This window comes from Miniopterus natalensis, chromosome 9 (assembly GCF_054644295.1).
Source record: "Miniopterus natalensis isolate mMinNat1 chromosome 9, mMinNat1.hap1, whole genome shotgun sequence".
Lineage (NCBI taxonomy): Eukaryota > Metazoa > Chordata > Mammalia > Chiroptera > Miniopteridae > Miniopterus > Miniopterus natalensis.
In genome coordinates this window covers 77,655,886-77,673,890 of record NC_142089.1, presented here as the reverse complement: position 1 = coordinate 77,673,890, position 18,005 = coordinate 77,655,886, and the positions used below count along the sequence as shown (strand labels likewise).

The 18,005-nt window shown below is 41.7% G+C and overlaps 1 protein-coding gene across 1 annotated transcript in view; it reads right to left on the bottom strand.

Moving 5' to 3' along the window:
• SH3RF3 (SH3 domain containing ring finger 3) overlaps window positions 1–18,005 on the bottom strand; it is a 287,998-nt gene that overhangs the window by 88,481 nt on the left and 181,512 nt on the right. Inside the window, exon 3 of the mRNA XM_016201846.2 lies at window positions 1,576–1,671. Coding sequence (XP_016057332.2) covers window positions 1,576–1,671 — 96 coding nt within the window. The remainder of the gene's footprint in view (window positions 1–1,575; window positions 1,672–18,005) is intronic.

Here is an 18,005-nt window from a genome sequence, read left to right as displayed (position 1 = left end):
ACTTCCTTTAAAAAATCATACAGCATATGCTTTTGTGTGTGGCTTCTTTCAAAAGTTTTTCTGTGAGAGTCATCCACACTTTCCAGTGTAGTGGTTTTCTGCCCATTTTCACTGCTGGGTAGTATTCCGTTGCATGGACGTACCATGCATTATTCATCCAGATCACTGCTGGCAGACATTTGAATTGTTTCTAGCTTGCAGCCATCATAGTCAAGATTCTAGGAACACTTGCATATGCCTTTGAGTACCCACGGGAGAGTCTGCCTGGGAAGAGATTTCTACTAGCTGAAATGTCTGGGGACACAGATGTTTTTACTTCTCAATGGCACCACAGTGGTTTCCACGCATTAAGTTATTTTATTTTAAGCGGCAGGATGAAAAAGACAACACTCCTGGGAACTGGAGTAGATGTACAAATAGAAGCTTACACGGTATTAAGGAAATTGTGACTCTTATAGGTGCACTACAGAGGGTGTGTGTGTGTGTGTGTGCCCGCACGTCCGCACGTGTGTGTACTTATTGTTATTGTTCTGGGAGAGTCTCAGAAGTCCTGATCAGTTTATCCAAAATAAATGTGAGAGGACCAGAAAATTTAGGGAAGGGGGAGGAAATGACAAGAGATGAGGCTGGAAAAATAGTTTAGGATCGAACTGCAAAAGGCCTTGAATGCGATGCTAAATTAAGTGGACTTTGTCCTGAAAGCAAAGGGAATCACCAGATGTGTTTAACAAACACCTACTGGCACCCACACACCGCCAGGGAGATGTGGCAAAGCTGGCTGGGTCACCTACTAAGCGGAGTTGAACTGTGGCCAGTAGGGGGCCAGGGGGTGAAGGGATAAGAGAGTGCAAACACCCTGTGTTCAAGTCCCAGCTCCACTCTCACCAGGAAAGACGCCAGTGGTCACAGGGTGACACACGTGGTTGGCTCATGAATACACACGTGAACGTGCACTGATAAATGGGGCACACACAGCAAGCACTCCTGCACTCACAGTGGTGACTGGCTTCAGAAGCCATGCATTCTAAGACGCTCCCCACTCAGCAGCAGCCACATCTTACTCGCTGGAAACCTAGTGCCTCAGAGTTACAGAGGAGAGACAGGAAATCAATAGGCCTCCAATTAGCCTCAGATCATCTTCGCTTAGGGACTTGCAGTTGGATAATCTTGCCCGATACTCCAGAGTCCCAGGAAGACATTGCAAATAGTCTGGCACTGTTCCCTCCAGCTCTGTATGAGCTCTCCTCTGGGGTTGGGGAGGCAAGAGAAACAATATTTATGAGAGTCTCAGACTCATGGGTGCCAGGCACAGGTTTCCAATGAACACTGGGGAATGTCCACACGGAAGCCCTCCTTTGCTGCCCAGAGAGTGAGATGGTTCAAGCCAGGCCTGGACAGACCACTCAAACCTGACCAGAGCACTTCTCATAGCGCTGACACGGGGAATAAAAACCCTACTTGATTGTGGAGTAGCCTCTTTCTCTCTTAGAAAAGGGGGCTCCAGGTTATACCTGGTCTGGTGAAATAAACATGAGGGGAAGAAGAGGAAGTGGGCCTGGGAGAGCGCGGCCTTACCTCCACGTACAGGAGGGGGAAGATTCCAATCTTGTCTCCCAGCATTCCCTCTGCCCAGTTGTCATCCACTCTTCTGATCACAGTCAGGATTTCATCCTGGGATTGCCAGAGCCCACGGTGTGTACACCACATGGACATACACACAACAAAGAAGAAAACAAGAGACCCGTTAGTGCTGCTCAAGCCAAGAAGAGATTCTAAGCAACGATTCAAAGAAGGGTTTGTTATCCATTCTGAGCGAGAGCTGACATGTGAAAACAGTCAACCCTTACATGTTCACCCAGGATCTCTCTCTCTCTCTCTCTTTTATGTAGTGATTACAGCTACAGAGTCTCAAATGTTTTCCATTTACAATATGCAGGAGTCTCTCCTCATCCTTGGTTTTGCTTTCCACATTTTCAGTTACCTATGATCACTGTGGTCTGAAAATATTAAATGGAAAATTCCAGAAATAAACAATCCGTAAGATTTCAACTGCATGGCATTCTGAGTAGTACGATGAAACCTCACACCATCCCACCCAGGATGTGAATCACCCCTCGATCCAGCACAGCCACACTGTATGCACCCCCACCCCCCCATTAGTTACTTGGTAGCCACCTGGATCAGCGATTTTCAACCTTTTTCATCTCATGGCACATAAACTAATTACTAAAATTCTGTGGCACACCAAAAAATATAGTTTTTTGCTGATTTGACAAAAAATAGGTATACTTTTTATTGACATGCAAAAAATAATAATAGTAATTACCTACCCTTTTTGCTCCAAAGTGACTTTTTAAAAAATCAGGTGCCTATACTTGTATATAAGGATTTCTGATACCAAGAATTAACTAATCAAACTCAGCCTTATACAACATGGCCAATAAGATGCAACTCTATTATATGACCTATATATCTATGGTTCAAGACAGGGAATTCACACTGGACAGCTGTGTTGGCTGTTGTCATTTTAAATTTGACAAGCTAAGGGAAAAGAGGTCAGTGCCCCTGACTAAATAGTCAGGTACTGCAGCTTTTAAAAATTCTTATGGTACACTGGTCTAGGTTACCAGATCAACTATTGCGGAATTACAGTGCTTGTACTCAAGTCACCCTTACTTTGCTTAATAATGGCCCCAAAGCACAAGAATAGTGATGCTGGCAACTCAGGTATTACAAAGAGAAGCTGTAAACTGTGTGTATATAGAGGAAAAAACATAGTGAATATTGGGTTCTATACTATCGTGGTTCTGGGCATCCACTGGAGGTCTTAGAATGTATACACCCCACAGGTAAGAAGGGACTACTGTAGTTTTTATATTAAAATTCATGTTCCAGTTATTTAATGAAATAAAAATATTTTAAATAAATATAAATTCAGCTAAGTATAAAACTTTAAGTTTCTGCTCCATCAAAGAACAAAAAAAAATGACCCAACTCAACTCTATTTGGAGTGATGGGTACATAAAGCTTGGAAAGGCTTTCTTAAATTCTTTGGCATGCCAGACAGAATCAACTGCAGATGCACAAAGCAGAAACAGGTAGAAAGAAAAAGGAAGAGGCTTGAGCAAGAAGGAAAGATGAGCTTTCTGGGGGGACTGCATACAAGCAGCGGTGAGGAAGGAAGTGCCCAGGATGCCTTCATGGATGCCAGCAGCTACAGAGACAAACGACAGGGGAGTGTGCAAAGCAGGGTGGGAGAGAGAAAAGATGATAGGGAAAGCAGGGAGGACACTGGGAGGAGAGAGACACCTCAGGCTGCAGCAAGTGTTAAGATGACCAGATAGGGACACCATGGGCAAAACTGGCACCTACACAAGGGGTCTGTGACTAGTTTCTGTTCCCTCTCCAATAACCATCCTTCTTCCAGTACTCAGGGTATAAAATGGAACTCCCAAGGACTGTCTGCTTAACTACCCACCAGCCCCCCACCATGCCACATAAAGACCCCCTGGTTGTTTGTTGCTCAAGAATCTGCTACAAGAGCAATTGGCCCATCTGAACTCTAATGTGCTGTTGATGACCAAGAGCAGCCTATTGGGGTAACCCCTATTGGATTTGAATGCAACATCTGCCTTTTCAATGAGACTTCGGTACTTTAACGGGAAGCAGTAATATGGGACTTGTAGGCCTCTCTCAAGGTCAGAGGGACATTTCAGGCCAGCGGACTTCATGGAATTACCACAGAAGCTCTTCACTGTAAGTGGAGGGACACAATTTTGGGCTGTTCATCTAGGGCAAGGTAGGAATGAGCTCATGGGAGCAGAATATGCCTTTCAGAGAACACAGAGAGAAAAGCAAGGGTGAGTGTTGTGCTTGGAAGTCCCTCCAAGGTCTCTTTCAAACCTCTCCTCTACTAAGAATACAGGGTAGAGTTCAGGGGCAAGCCCTTGTTTTCCCTGTCCCCATCCCCAATTCTCCACCTTTAAAAATACCACATAACAAAATGACTTGTGACTTAAGAATATTTCTTTTCTCAACCGTATCAGGCCAGAAAAATGAAATAGGTATAAGGAAATCATATTTCACATATTTTAGGATAGATGGTTCTTGGGCTACAGGATGATATTTATAAGGGTTTCCTTCTAGCAAATATGCTCAGTCATTAGATTGTGGGAGCTCTTCTAATAACTGCTAGGGCCAAAGTGGCTGGCTGGGTTGAAGACAGATGTAGAGAGAATGCCTCTAACTTCGATGCCTTCCTCACCTCACAAGTTCTCAACCAGCAGAGTCCTGAGCCTCTGATGAACTCAATTCAGATCCAGCCAATGAAAGGCCAGCAGGCTTCACTGATCATGCAAATGGAAAGGTAACTGAAGGCTTCCTACAAGTCAGAGTTTTTGCAATAACAAAATAACACAAAAAGAACATTTAATTTTGTAAAATTAAAAATTAAAAACAAAATACCAGATTCATTTTGGTTAAAAAGAGAAAACACCATAATATCCACACTATTATTTAAGGCTGGTCTAAAAATTAGAACCAAAATAATAATAGAAAATAAAACCAGAACTATAAGTATTGGAAATAAGTATGTAATTTTCTACTTGAAAAAACAGAGTATCAACTAAAAATTAGAATAAGTAAGAAATACAGAATAGCTGCTAATCTAAAAATAAATACATAAAAATCATTGATTTTTCCCATTTACCAGGAATAATCAGTTAGAAAATGGATTAAAATTGGCTAATCATTTTTAAAAAGTTCTCTAATTCATGTATATCCCAAAATTGATTCTATAAAGACTAAAGATTTAAATGGTAAAAAAATACCTGAATGTTCAAGAAGAAACTATGAATAGATGTTTAATCTTGAGTTGGGAAAGGTCTTTTGAAGTATGATAACAAAAATTTGGCTACAGAAAAATAAAATTCTCTATGTTAAAAAACAGAAAAAACAAAAAGGCAAATAAAATAGTAAAATACTTGCAGACTATAGAAGAGACAAAAACTTAATATTTTTACTATATAAAAACTGAAAGAGGCAGTAAAGGAAAAAGACAAATAACAAAAGAAAAATAGGCCAAGGGCAAAAATCAGGCAACTCGCACACAAAAAAATAGCTAATTGCCAATAAACACATTAAAAAAATCAACACTTGACTAATAATAAAAATGCACACAAAAAAATAGCTAATTGCCAATAAACACATTAAAAAAATCAACACTTGACTAATAATAAAAATATACAGTTTTAAACAAACAGATTACTTTTTATCTTTGTTCTTTTTGGCCTACCAAATTAGCATAGATTAATATAAAGCCAACTCACAGTGGTGTTGGCCATCATGAAAAGAAGAAGCACTTTATCATTCTTGGTGGGGATAAAAATTTATGGCAAGCAGTTAGCCAACACCTATCAAACATCAAAGCTTGCATACCCACTGATCTAACAACAATACTTTTGGAGACTCTCCTAAAAAAATCAAAGATATGCAAAGAGATTTAGCTCTGAGGATGTTCACTACAATGTCTGCTCGATTAGAGAAAAACTAGAGACAAATGCACAGCAAAAGATGATTAGTTAAATAAATTATGGTGCTGTCTACCAATACCATTCCAAACTCCAGCCCACTCAGCCGTTCTGTCTGACCGAAGGATGAGGGGGAAAATGGAGACCCACCAGTGAAGTTCATAATCTACAGGTACAAGTATCCTTAAAAGAAGACTGAGACCTAATAATAGGACCATAGAACTATAGAACACTTCCCCTCTTGCCAAACTACCCTATTATTAAAGGCCTATTTACAGCAGCTCCCTTTACCTGGTATATCATGGGGAACACCAAGAAAAGAAATATTTGACACAATAATGTCAAGAACAAGGACAGGGAAAATTGCTAAGACATAGTTCAACACGCACAGTGACTCCAAAAAGCACAGTAGTGGGAGAGAAGTCAAACTGCAGCCCTCATACTACACCTGGATTGTATGACGGGCAGAAACAGTGACCCCTGAGAAAAATCATCTCACTCCACCCGTCCCCATTATTGCAGATCCGGATAGAGGTGTCTGGAAAGCTTAAAACAACGCAGCACTGCCCACAACCATTACTGGAAGAGGGGCAGAGCCACAGGTAATGAAATTGCCTCCACAGACCCACCCATCCTGGCAGAGCCTGGTAAAGAAGGCTGAGAGGCCCAGAAAAAAAGTACTAAATAAACTGGAGGCAAGCAATCTACCATATATAGAGCTCAAAACAATGGTTATAAGGATGCTAAAGGGGTTACTAAGAACTACAACAAAGAGATAGCCAGCATATAAAAGAACATAGAAACCATAAAAAGAATCAGTCAGAAATGAAGAATACACTAGAAAGAAACAACAGCAGATTAGGTGAAGCAGAGGATCAAATCAGCAACTTAAAAGACAAAGTGGCAGAAAAACACTCAATAAAAGCAGCAAAAGAAAAATTAAAAATGAGAATAGTGCCCGGCTGCCATGGCTCAGCGGTTGAGCATCAACCTAGGATCCAGGTGATCGAGGTTCGGTTCCTGGTCAGGGCACATACCTGGCTTGAGGGCTGGATCCCAAGTGGGGGGCATGTGGGAAGGAGCCGATCAATGAGTCTCTCTCATCATTGATGTTTCCATCTCTCCTCTCTCTCCCTTCCTCTCTGAAATCAATAAAAAAATATTTAAAATATAAAAATATAAAAATTAAAATGAGGATAGTTTAAGGAACCTCAGGGACAACTTGAAACATAACAATGTCCGCAAGAAGAGAGAGTGCAAATAATAGAGAAACTATTTGAAGAAATAATGACTGAAAACTTAGCTAACCTAGTGAACGAAAAAGACACACAAGTCCAGGAAGTGCAGAGAGTACCAAAGATGAATCCAAAGAGGCCCCCACCAAAACACATCATAATCAAATGGGCAAAGGTTAAAGAAAGAGAGAAAATCTTAAAAGCAGCAAGAGAAAGACAGTTAGTTATTTACAAGGGATCTCCCATAAGACTGTCAGCTGATTTATCAACAGAAACATTTCAGGCCCGAGGGGACTGGCACAAACTATTCAGATGATGATATGCAAGGACCTACAACTGATACTACTTTACCCAGCAAGGCTATCATTTAAAATTGAAGGTGAAATAAAGAGCTTCCCATAAAAGAACAAGCTAAAGGAGTTCATTACCACTAAATCAATATTACAAAAATTGTTCAAGGGTCTTCTTTAAGAAGAAGAAGGAAAAAAGAGGAACATAGTTAAAAAGAATACAATGGCAAGCAACACGTACCTATCTATAATCACTTTAAATGTAAATGGATTAAATGTTCCAATCAAAATACATAGGGTAGCTGAATGGACAAGAAAACGAGACCCATATATATATATATGCTGTCAACAAGAGACACACCTCAGAACGAAAGATATACAAAGACTAAAAGTAAAAACTTGGAAAAATAAATCTTATGCAAATTAATATGAAAAAAAAAGTTTGGGTAGCAATACTTATATCAGACAAAATAAATTTTAAAACAAAAGCTATATAGTGAAAGTCAAAGGATACTACATAATGATAAAGGAATCGATAAAACAAGAGGATATAACCCTGTTTTAAATTAATTTTTTAATTTTTTAAATTGATTTGGAGAGGGAAAGGGAGAGAGAGAAACATCAATGTGAGAGTGAAACAGCAATTGGCTGCCCCCTGCACACCCCATACCAGGATCAAGCCCACAACCAGGCATGTGCCCTGAATGGGAATCAAACCGGAAACCTTTTAGTATGTGGGACAACACCCAACCAATTAAGCCACACCAGCCAGGGCAACCCTTGTAAACATTTATGCACCCAACATAGTAGCACCTAAGTATATGAAGGAAATCTTGATGGACATAAAGGGAGAGACTGACAGTAATACAGTCATAGTAGGGAATTTTAATACCACATTACCATGAATGGAAAGATCTTCCAGACAGAAAATCAACATGGAAACAGTAACCTTAAATGACATTAGATCAGATTGATTTCATTGATATTTTTAGAGCATTTCACCCCAAAGTAGCATTCTTTTCAATTGCACACGGAACATTTTCTAGGATAGACCACATGTTAGGACACAAAACAAGTCTCAATAAGTTTAAGAAAAATGAAATAATATCAAGCATCTTCTCTGACCATGATGATATGAAATTAAAAATCATTCGGAAAAAAAAAATTTAAATAACACACAAACACATGGAGGCTAAATAACATGTTACTAAACAATCAATGGGTTAACAATAAGATCAAGGGAGAAATCAAAGGATACCTTGAGACAAATAAAAAAATGAGAACACAACAATCCTAAATTTATGGGACACAAAGCTGTCCAAAGATGAAAATTTATAGCATTACAGGCCTACCCCAAGAAACAAGAAAAATCTCAAATAAACAATCTAAACTTATACTTAAAGGAACTAGAAAAAGAACAACAAACAAAGCCCAAATTGAGTAGAAGAAAAAAAAATAAATAACAAAGATCATAGCAGAAAAAATAAAATTATTATAAAAAAAAATTTAAAAAGTCAATGAAACTGAGAGCTGTTTCTTTGAAAAGATAAATAAGATTGATAAACCTTTAACTAGATGCATCAAGACAAAGATAGGACCCAAAGAAATAAAAGCAAGTATGAAAGAGAAGTAATAGCTGACACTACAGAAATACAAAAGAGTGTGAGAAAATATTACAAACAACTATATGCCAGCAAATTAAACAATCTGGAAGAAATGTATAAATTCCTAGAAACATACAATCTTCCAAAACTGAATCAAGAAGAAACAGGAAATCTCAACAAACCAATTACAACTAATGAATAGGAAGCAGTAATTTAAAAAATCCCAAAACAAGTCCTGGAGTGGATGGCTTCACAGGTGAATGTTAGCAAACATTCAAAGAAGATCTACACCTATTCTTCTCAAACTATTCCAAAAAAGTGAGAGGACAGAAGACTCCCAAGCTCATTTTACAAGGCCAGCATTGTCCCAATTTCAAAACAAGATAAAGACACTACAAAGAAAACTATAGGCCAATATCCCTGAAGAACATAGATGCAAAATTCCTCAACACAGTATTAGCATACTAGATCCAGCAATACATTAAAAAGATCATACACCACAATCAAGTAGGAATCACTCCTAGGATGCACAGATACACCACATAAACAAAAATGAAGGACAAAAATAATATGGTCATATCAATAGATGCAGAGAAAGCATTTGATAAAATCCAGCACCCATTTATGATAAAAACTCTTAGAAAAGTGGAAATTGAGGTTACAGAACTCAACATAATAAAGGCCATATATGGTAAACCCACAGCTAACACTGTACTCACGAAAAGTGTTTCCCTTAAGATCAAGAACAGGGATATCTGTTTTCGCCACTCTTATTCAAAATAGTACTGGAAGTCCTAGCCAGATATATCAGACAAAAATAATTAGAAGACATCCAAATTGGAAAAGGAAAGGAAAACTGTCATTATTTGCAGATGACATAATACTATATAGAGAGAGCCCTAAAGATTCCACCCCAAAACTACTAGAACTGATATATGAATTCAGTAAGGTAGCAGGATACAAAATAAATATTCAGAAATTGGTTGTATTTTAATACACCAATAATGAACTATCAGAAAGGGAAACTAAGAAAACAATCCCATTCACAATTAGAGTTGAAAATAAAATACCTAGGAATAAATTTAACCAAGGATGTAAAAGACCTGTATTCTGAAAATGAAAAGACACTGAAAAAGGAAACTGAAGAAGATACAAATTAATGAAAGCATATACCATTTTCAAGAAGAGGAAGAATTAACATCATTAAAATATCCATACTACTCAAAGCAGTCTATAGATACAATGTAATTCTTATCAAAATACCAATGCTGTATTTCACAGAACTAGTATAATTAATCCAAAAATTTATATGGAAACACAAAAGACCCCAAATAGCCACAGCAATCTTGAGAAAGAAGAACAAAGTTGGAGGAATCATGCTACCTGATATCAAACTATACTACAAGGCCATAGTAATCAAAACAGCATGGTACTGGCATAAAAACAGACATATAGATTAATGGAATAGAATAGAGAGCCCAGAAATAAACCCACACCTACATTTGACAAAGATGGCAAGAACATACAAAGGGGTAAAGACACTCTGTTCAATAACATACTGGGAAAATTAAACAAATACATACAAAAAAATGAAACTAGACCAACTTCTTACACTATATATAGGAATAAACTCAAAATGGATTAAAAACTTAAAGACTCAAAACCAAAAAATCCTAAAAGAAAACATATGCAGTAAAATATCTGATATATCTCTGACATTTTTTTCTATTATATCTCATCGGGCAAGAGAAACAAACAGCAAATAGGACTACAGCAAACTAAAATGTTTTCACACAGCAAGGAAACAATCAACAAAATGAAAAGACAACCTACTGAATGTGAGAACATAATTGCCAATGATACATCTGGTAAGGGGTTAATACCCAAAGAACTCATATAACTCAGGACCTAAAAAAGAAACAATCCATTTCAAAAATGGGCAGAAGACTGAATAGACACTTCTTCAAAGAGGACATACAGATGGCCAAGAGACATATGAAAAGACGCTCAATGTCACTAATCATTAGAGAAATGCAAATTAAAACCACAATTAGATATCATCTCACACCTGTCATAATGGCTGCCATCAATAAATCCATAAACAATAAACGTTAGAGAGGGTGTGGAGAAAGGGGAACCCTTGTGCACTGTTGGTGGGAATGCAGACTGGTGCAGCCGCTATGGAAAACAATGTGGAGGGTCCTCAAAAATTAAAAATAGAACTGCCTTATAATCTTGCAATTTCACTTCTACGTGTATATTTGAAGAAAACCAAAACATGAATTTGAAAGAATACATGCACCCCTATATTGAAGCCCCCCAAGTACTCATCAATAGACAAGTGGATAAAAAAGCAGTGGTACAAATATACAATGGAATATTACTCAGCCATAAAAAAAGAATGAATTCTTACTATTTGCAATAGCATGGATTGACCTAGAGGGTATTATGCTCAGTGAAATAAGTCAGTCAAAGAAAAACAAATACCATATGATTTCACTTATATGTGGAACCTAAAGACCAATGTAAATGAACAAACAAAACAGAAACAGACTCAGAGAGAGCAGACTGATGGTTGCCAGATTGGGAGTGGGGTGTAGCACAGGGTGAAAAAGTGAAGCAGTTAAGAAGTACAAACTGGCAGTTACAAAATAGTCATGGGGATGCAAAGTACAGCATAAGGAATACAGTCAATAATACTGTAATAATAATGTAATAATTACGTATGGTGCAGATGGGTACTGGAAATATTTGGGGGAACCACTATACTATGTACCTGAAACTAATAAAAAAATAATATGGAGTGGAAAATATAATTAAAAATCATAAAAAAGAACTCATACAACTCAACAACAAAAACAATGCCATTAGAAAATGGGCAGAGGACCTGAATAGACACTTTTCCAAGGAAGTCACAGACATGGCCAACAAATATCGGAAAAAAATGCTCAGCATCACCAGCTATAAGGGAAATGCAAATCAATACCACAGTGAGACACTGCCTCATGTACGTCAGAATGGCTACTATCAGTAAGGCAAGAAATAAGTGTTAGAGAGGATGTGGAGAAAAAGGAGCCCTTGTACACTGCTGGTGGGGCTGTAAATTGGTGCAGATCCTATGGAAAACAGTATGGGGGTTTCTCAAAAAATTAAAAACAGAGCTACCATAGGACCCAGCAATCCTGCTTCTGGGTATCTACCCCCAAATTTTGAGAACACTTATTCGTAAAGACATATGTACCCTTATGTTCATTGCAGCATGACTCACAACAGCCAAGACATGGAAACAACCTAGTATCATTTGATAGATGATTGAATTAAGAAGTCATGCATATACATGATGGAATACTACTCAGCCGTGAAAAAGATAAAATATTATCATTTGTGACAACATGAATGGATTTTGAGAGTATTATGCTAAGTGAAATAATTCAGATGGAAAAATACAAGATCCACAATATTTTACTCATATGTGGGACAGTATACAAAAAGCAACAAATGAACAACAACAACAAACCCTCACAGACACAGAAAACAGAATGATGGTAACCAAAGGGAAAGGAGCTGGGGAGGAAGCAAAAGGGGTCAAATACGAGGTGACAGAAGGACACTAGGCTTCAGGTGGTAAGTACACAACAGGGTATAGACATTGTATTATTTTGTTATACACCTAAAATTTATAGAATGTTATTAACAAATGTTGCCCCAATAAATTTAATTTAAAAAAAGAAAATCTGAAAGAACCAATAAAAAATACTGCTGGACCTAATGAGCCACTATAGCAAGGTTGCAGGATAGAAGATTAATATACAAAAGTTAAACACTTTTCTATACGCACGCAGGCCTAGGGGTTGAGACCCAGACCACTGCAATAAAGCACGTCATAATCTCGTCGGTGGAGGGTCTTGCCTTCAATTGCTACAACTAACAATATTTGTGAAGTGCAATAAAGTGAAGCACAATAAAGTGAGGCATGCCTATAGTAGCAACGAACGAGTGGAATTTGACATTAAAATCACAATACTGTTTACGTTAGCATCTAAACACTGAAATAGGTATAAATCTAACAAAATAAGTACAAATAGCTATATGAAAGAAACATCAAAACTCTGATAAGTGAAACTAAAGAACAGAGAGACATATATGTTCATTGGCTGAAAGCCTCAATATTGACATAATATCAGTTTTTCTGAACTCTACATTCAGTGCAGTCACAATCAAAATCCCAGCAAGTTATTTTGTGGATACTGACAAATTATAAAGTTTCTATGGAGAGGCAAAAGACCCAGAATAGCCAACATAGCACTGATATAGAGGAACAAGGACTGACGCTATTTGACTTCAAGACTTACTATAAAGCTACAGTACTAAAGACAGTGTGGTGTTGGTGATAGGATATGAAAATAGATCAACAGAACATAACAGAGCATCTAGAAACAGACCCACATAAATATAGTCACCTGATCTTTGACAAAGGAGCAAGGACAATATAATGGAGAAAAGACAGTTCCCTCAACAAATGGTGCTGAAACAATTAGACACCCACATGTAAAGAATAAATCTAGACCAAGACTTTATACCCTTCAGAAAAATTAACTCAAAAATTAACTCAAAATGAAAAACACAAAACTATGAAACTCTTAGAAACTAACACGGAGAAAATCTAAGCCTCGGATTTGGGGATGACTTTTTGGACACAACGCCAAAGGTCAGTCCTTGAAAGAAAGAATTGATAAGCTGGACTTCATTAAAATTTAAAATGTCTGCTCTGCAAAAGATACTGTCAAGGAAATAAAAAGACAGGCCGAAGACTCATGTAAATATTTGCAAAAGATGTATCTGATAAAGAACTGTTGAAATTGCTCTGTGTGATACTATAAAGTTAATAGACGTTTTTATACATGTACCCACAGAATGTACACCCCCAAGGGAAGCCTCATGCAAACCTGGCCTCTGGACGATAGGATGCATCACTGTAGCTTCATCGGTCTTAACAAATGCACCTCTCTGGTGGGGATGTTGGCCGTGGGGGCGGCTGTGTGTATGTGGAGGCAGGAGGCACATGGGAATCTCTGTCCCTTCTGCTCAATCCAGGGGTGAACCTAAAACTGCTCTACAAATAAGTCTATTAAAAAACCCAGCTAATAGCATGAGAGTGGTGAAATGGACAGCTGAAGACCCTACAACAATACAGGTGTAGCTCACAAACATGATGCTGAGAGGAAACAGAATTGGACACAAAAGTATGTTCTGCATGATCCATTTATTTGAAGTTCAAGAGCAGGCACAACTCACCTATGGTGCTGAAGACATGGGAGGGGGGAAGGGTGGAGGCACCGGGCGCTGGCATCCCACCATTGTTGCACCAGGTAGCATCAGGGGCATAATTCTGATTAGTGAACATGCGAGTATATTATGCTACAGTTTGATAAAAGGGTTTTTTCCTAAAATAAAAGGTAATGGTGGAAAAGTCATGGCACACCTTGATACTGCATTGGTCCTAATGCATCTCTAAAGGGACATCATCGCATGCTGAGGAAGCCAGCCATTCGGTGAGCAACCTGAAACCCAGTCACAGAAAGCAAGAGAAGCAAGCGGCATCGCCGAGCCTGAGCGTGAGAAAGCTGGGGTGGGCACGGTTACCGTCTCTCTGCTCTGGTCACTGCCACACTGAAGAGCTCTCATTCTGGGTGACCCAGAGGGTGGAATTAGCTCCTCCTTATGAGGGATTAGCACATGAGGGGCAGCTGTCAAAAACCGAGTGTCGTCTTAGGCCAGGGAATTTGTCGTCACTCCAAGTGATAGGCAGTGCCCCCCTTAGTGCCAGGCATGAGGAGGAAATGTCCCCTCCACAGGGAGGGCTCAGCGCTGGGTGGGAGAGGCCCAATCATAAACACAGGGCCATCATCCAATCCAATGCAACTGCAGTAAAATCCCATTATAATGCAATCGGAGGGGCTCCAAATCCAATCATGTCAAACGTGCTACTGTGAGGCTGGGGAACCGAGCAGGTGGAATCTGCACAGCCCCGTCTGCCTATCAGACGCAAAGCCAGTGTAGGCTCAGTGGGGTTTGGTGGCACCTGGTGGCAGATGTCTGATCTGGCTCAAATACTGAAGAGAAACATTCTGGGTCATGCTGGCTGGAACTTCAGGACAGTGGCATGGTCTAGAGTGCTCCTATTTAGCCGGCACACATTTTTTTGAGAGATGGGGCAGGGAGATTACTGGGTGCGGGGAGCCAGTCACTCTCCATACACACCAATCAGGAACTAACTTGGCCCAAGAGCTTTGAGGAAGGTTGCCCACAGCTCTGCCTCTAACCCAAACTCAGGCCATGGAGACAGCCTCCAATGAGGACCATTTGAGTGCTGGGCAGCGAGAAGGTTCACTCTAGCGTGTCACAGCTCCCAGCATGAAAGCTGGTGTGTTCTGGAAAGAGCAATGACTTCTCCTGCCACCAATGCAGGACCTGGCAAACAACTGGTTTTATAGCTGGAACACCTCAGGTCTCAGAAACCTGCAGCCAGTGCTTTTGGAACACGGGAAGGGGAAAGACCTGCTCTGCAGCCTCTTTGCTATGTGGGGAAATACTCTCTCAGACACTCGTGGGCTTTCTATATGACAGTGGCAGGCCCGCTGTGGCCACGAGTTTCCAGTTGCTGCTTCACAGAGAATGGCGGCCCCTGCAGCCACAATGTGGAGGGCCCCAGGCAGCCTCAGAACAAAGTCCTGTTTCCCAGAAACAAGTGGACGTGCAAGGAAACACCACAGACTTGGCCTGCACAGCGCTGTGCTCTATGTCACAGGTCAGCAAACCTTCTAGAAAGAGCCAGACAGTCAATATTTCAGGATCTGTAGGCCATGCTGTCCCTGTCACATAGTCAACTCTGCTGTTTTAGTGTGAAAGCCACCAGAGAGGGCATGAAAATGCAGGAGCCTGGCTGTGGGTCAATGAAACTTTATTTACAAAGATAGCAGCTGGTGGGCAGGTCTGGCTTGCAAGCCCTAGATGACCAAGCCTTGCTCAATGTGGACGAGCAAATACAATCTAAGCAGACACCACAGACACCACTGATCATGGGGAGGGGCAGATGTGTTTCTGGGCCAATATGGCACCATTAGGATTTTATGAATGAAGGTTGTTTGCAGGACATCATTTCACTCTCAAATGCATGATTTGATTTCTTTTAAAGGTTCATGCAAACTGTTCATTACGTGCTGTGGGTCGGTAGACTTCCATATGCTGTTTGCCCTATTCCCTGAAATTCCCAAGCTTTGAAAACACACCAAAAGGCACTGCCATATGGCAGTGGCTCTCCTTTGTATACAGGTGGCCTCAGGGTGGTCCAAAATGACCACAAGTCTGGGCCATGCACATAACGTGGTTATTAAAGAGAACACAGCCTTTCCTCCCCAGGCTCAGTGGGTGATGCATCTGCGAAGGACTCGGGCGCCACGGCGGTCTCACCACATGAACGGGCCTTCACACTGTGTTTGTCATTCACCACCTAACTCTCCCGAAGAGTGTGCTTTCGCCCCCACCTGGGAAAGCAGGCCTATAAACAGATGGACTGCAGGCAGAAGCTGTGGAGCAGAGCACTGATGCCGGGCCTTCCCGAGCTGGGGGGCTGGTGCGGCTGTCCCCACGGCGGCCTCCAGTGCTGCCGAAGGTGCTGGTCCAGCACACTGTCCTTCAATCCCGCCTCTCTGCACGTCTCAGTAAATGTCACAGCTCACAGATCAAGGGCTCAGCCTGAGACCACATTCAGTTCACGAAAACCATGGAGAGCTCCTTCAGCAGCCCCAGATAAACTAAGCTCTGAGGGCCCAATGTTTTACCCTCCTAAATGAGCCCTGTGGCAATGTCACATATGAAACACCTAGAAACGGTCCCCAGAAAGCCAGGGAGGGGAAGCAAATGGCTCTCCTGGCTGCCACTCAGCCACCCACGCTCCTCCTCCATCTGCAGTGAGCGGTCCCCCAGAGGCACCGAGGCCCTGGCAGGGGACAGAGACGGCCCCTTGAGGGCTCAGCTGTGCTGCAGCCTGCTCGGCTGGCCCGTGGCCACAGCTCCACTCCTTACGGTGTGACCAGGGACCTGGCCTGGTCACCAACAGCACTGCCTGTAAGAACACAAGCCAGCCACCAACAGAGCTCCCAGCTCACTCTGTTCTACAGAAAGAAGGGAAAACTTAAAAGGGGAAAGCTCAAATATCCCATCAACCTTTCATTGCAGAAATGACACAAAACTGTCCACTCCTCTGACAACTGTGGGCAGTTCTAGGTGAGGCTCTTATGGAATCAGAGCTGCCACTTATCCCTGCTGTCCTGCTGGGGCCTCCAGAAGCTGACCCTCCTGGAGCCCAGGGGTTTCCTGTTGTCTGGTGTGGATTCCACAGGCCGCCAGGGCCTGGAAGTGCTCAAAGGTAACACTTCCTGAGGGAGGCAGACCTGCCAGTGCTGAGGGGAGCCACAGGGCAGGCCCTGGGGAAGTGGAGAGGTCGGGGGGCAGATGGCACACCCTTCTCAGGGCTCAGAGCTCTCCCCACTACAGACACACACACTGACTCATGCACTGCACACATATACACAGCACATGCACACACATGCACACACCCCCTCCAGAAGGGTGGGATCTCAGGGGCCATGAAGATTCCTCTCCTGGTCTGCTCACTGTGGGCTCTGAGCACTTGAGAGTGGGACTCTGTGCCCACCCACCCACCTGGCACCTACCCCGAGCCTGGAACACCATTCAGAGCTGACAAATGTATTTAGAATGAATGAGGGGGCAAGGCTGGAGGAGAGGACAGGTGTACTCTCCGTAGTAAGCTCAGCTAGGCCCCTGTCCAGGCCAAGGCAGCCTGCCCTGTCAGCTTCACTGTCAAAGAGGAATTCAGAGTCCTGTGCGCCCCTCACAGGACTGGGAAGAGCCTGGAGCCTGCATTCCAGCCAGGACACAGACAACTGTCCTGTAAACGTAAATACCTTCTTGGGAGGAGTGAATGGGAATGTGGAGTGCTGGGTAAGGGGCTTCACCCCACGGGCTCAGGGGTCCCACAGGGTCAGGGCACTCTGCGGAACATGAGAACAGATGGGGGTGACCGGGCCTGTGGAAGCAGCTGCAGAGTCCTGGGGGAGTCCGCAGTCCAGGCTGGAGAGAGAAGGGCCCGGGAGGGGCAGGCACTGGGTCAGGGAGGGTCATGTGGGCAGCACAGACTTTGATGCTGATTCTGAGCAGGAAGAAAAGCCAGGGGGGCTTCTGAGGAGAGGTGGGTACCATCTGACACAGGGCGAAAGGCTCTGAGCTCCAGGTGCTGAGGGGGAATGGGCTGGGGGCACCCACCCT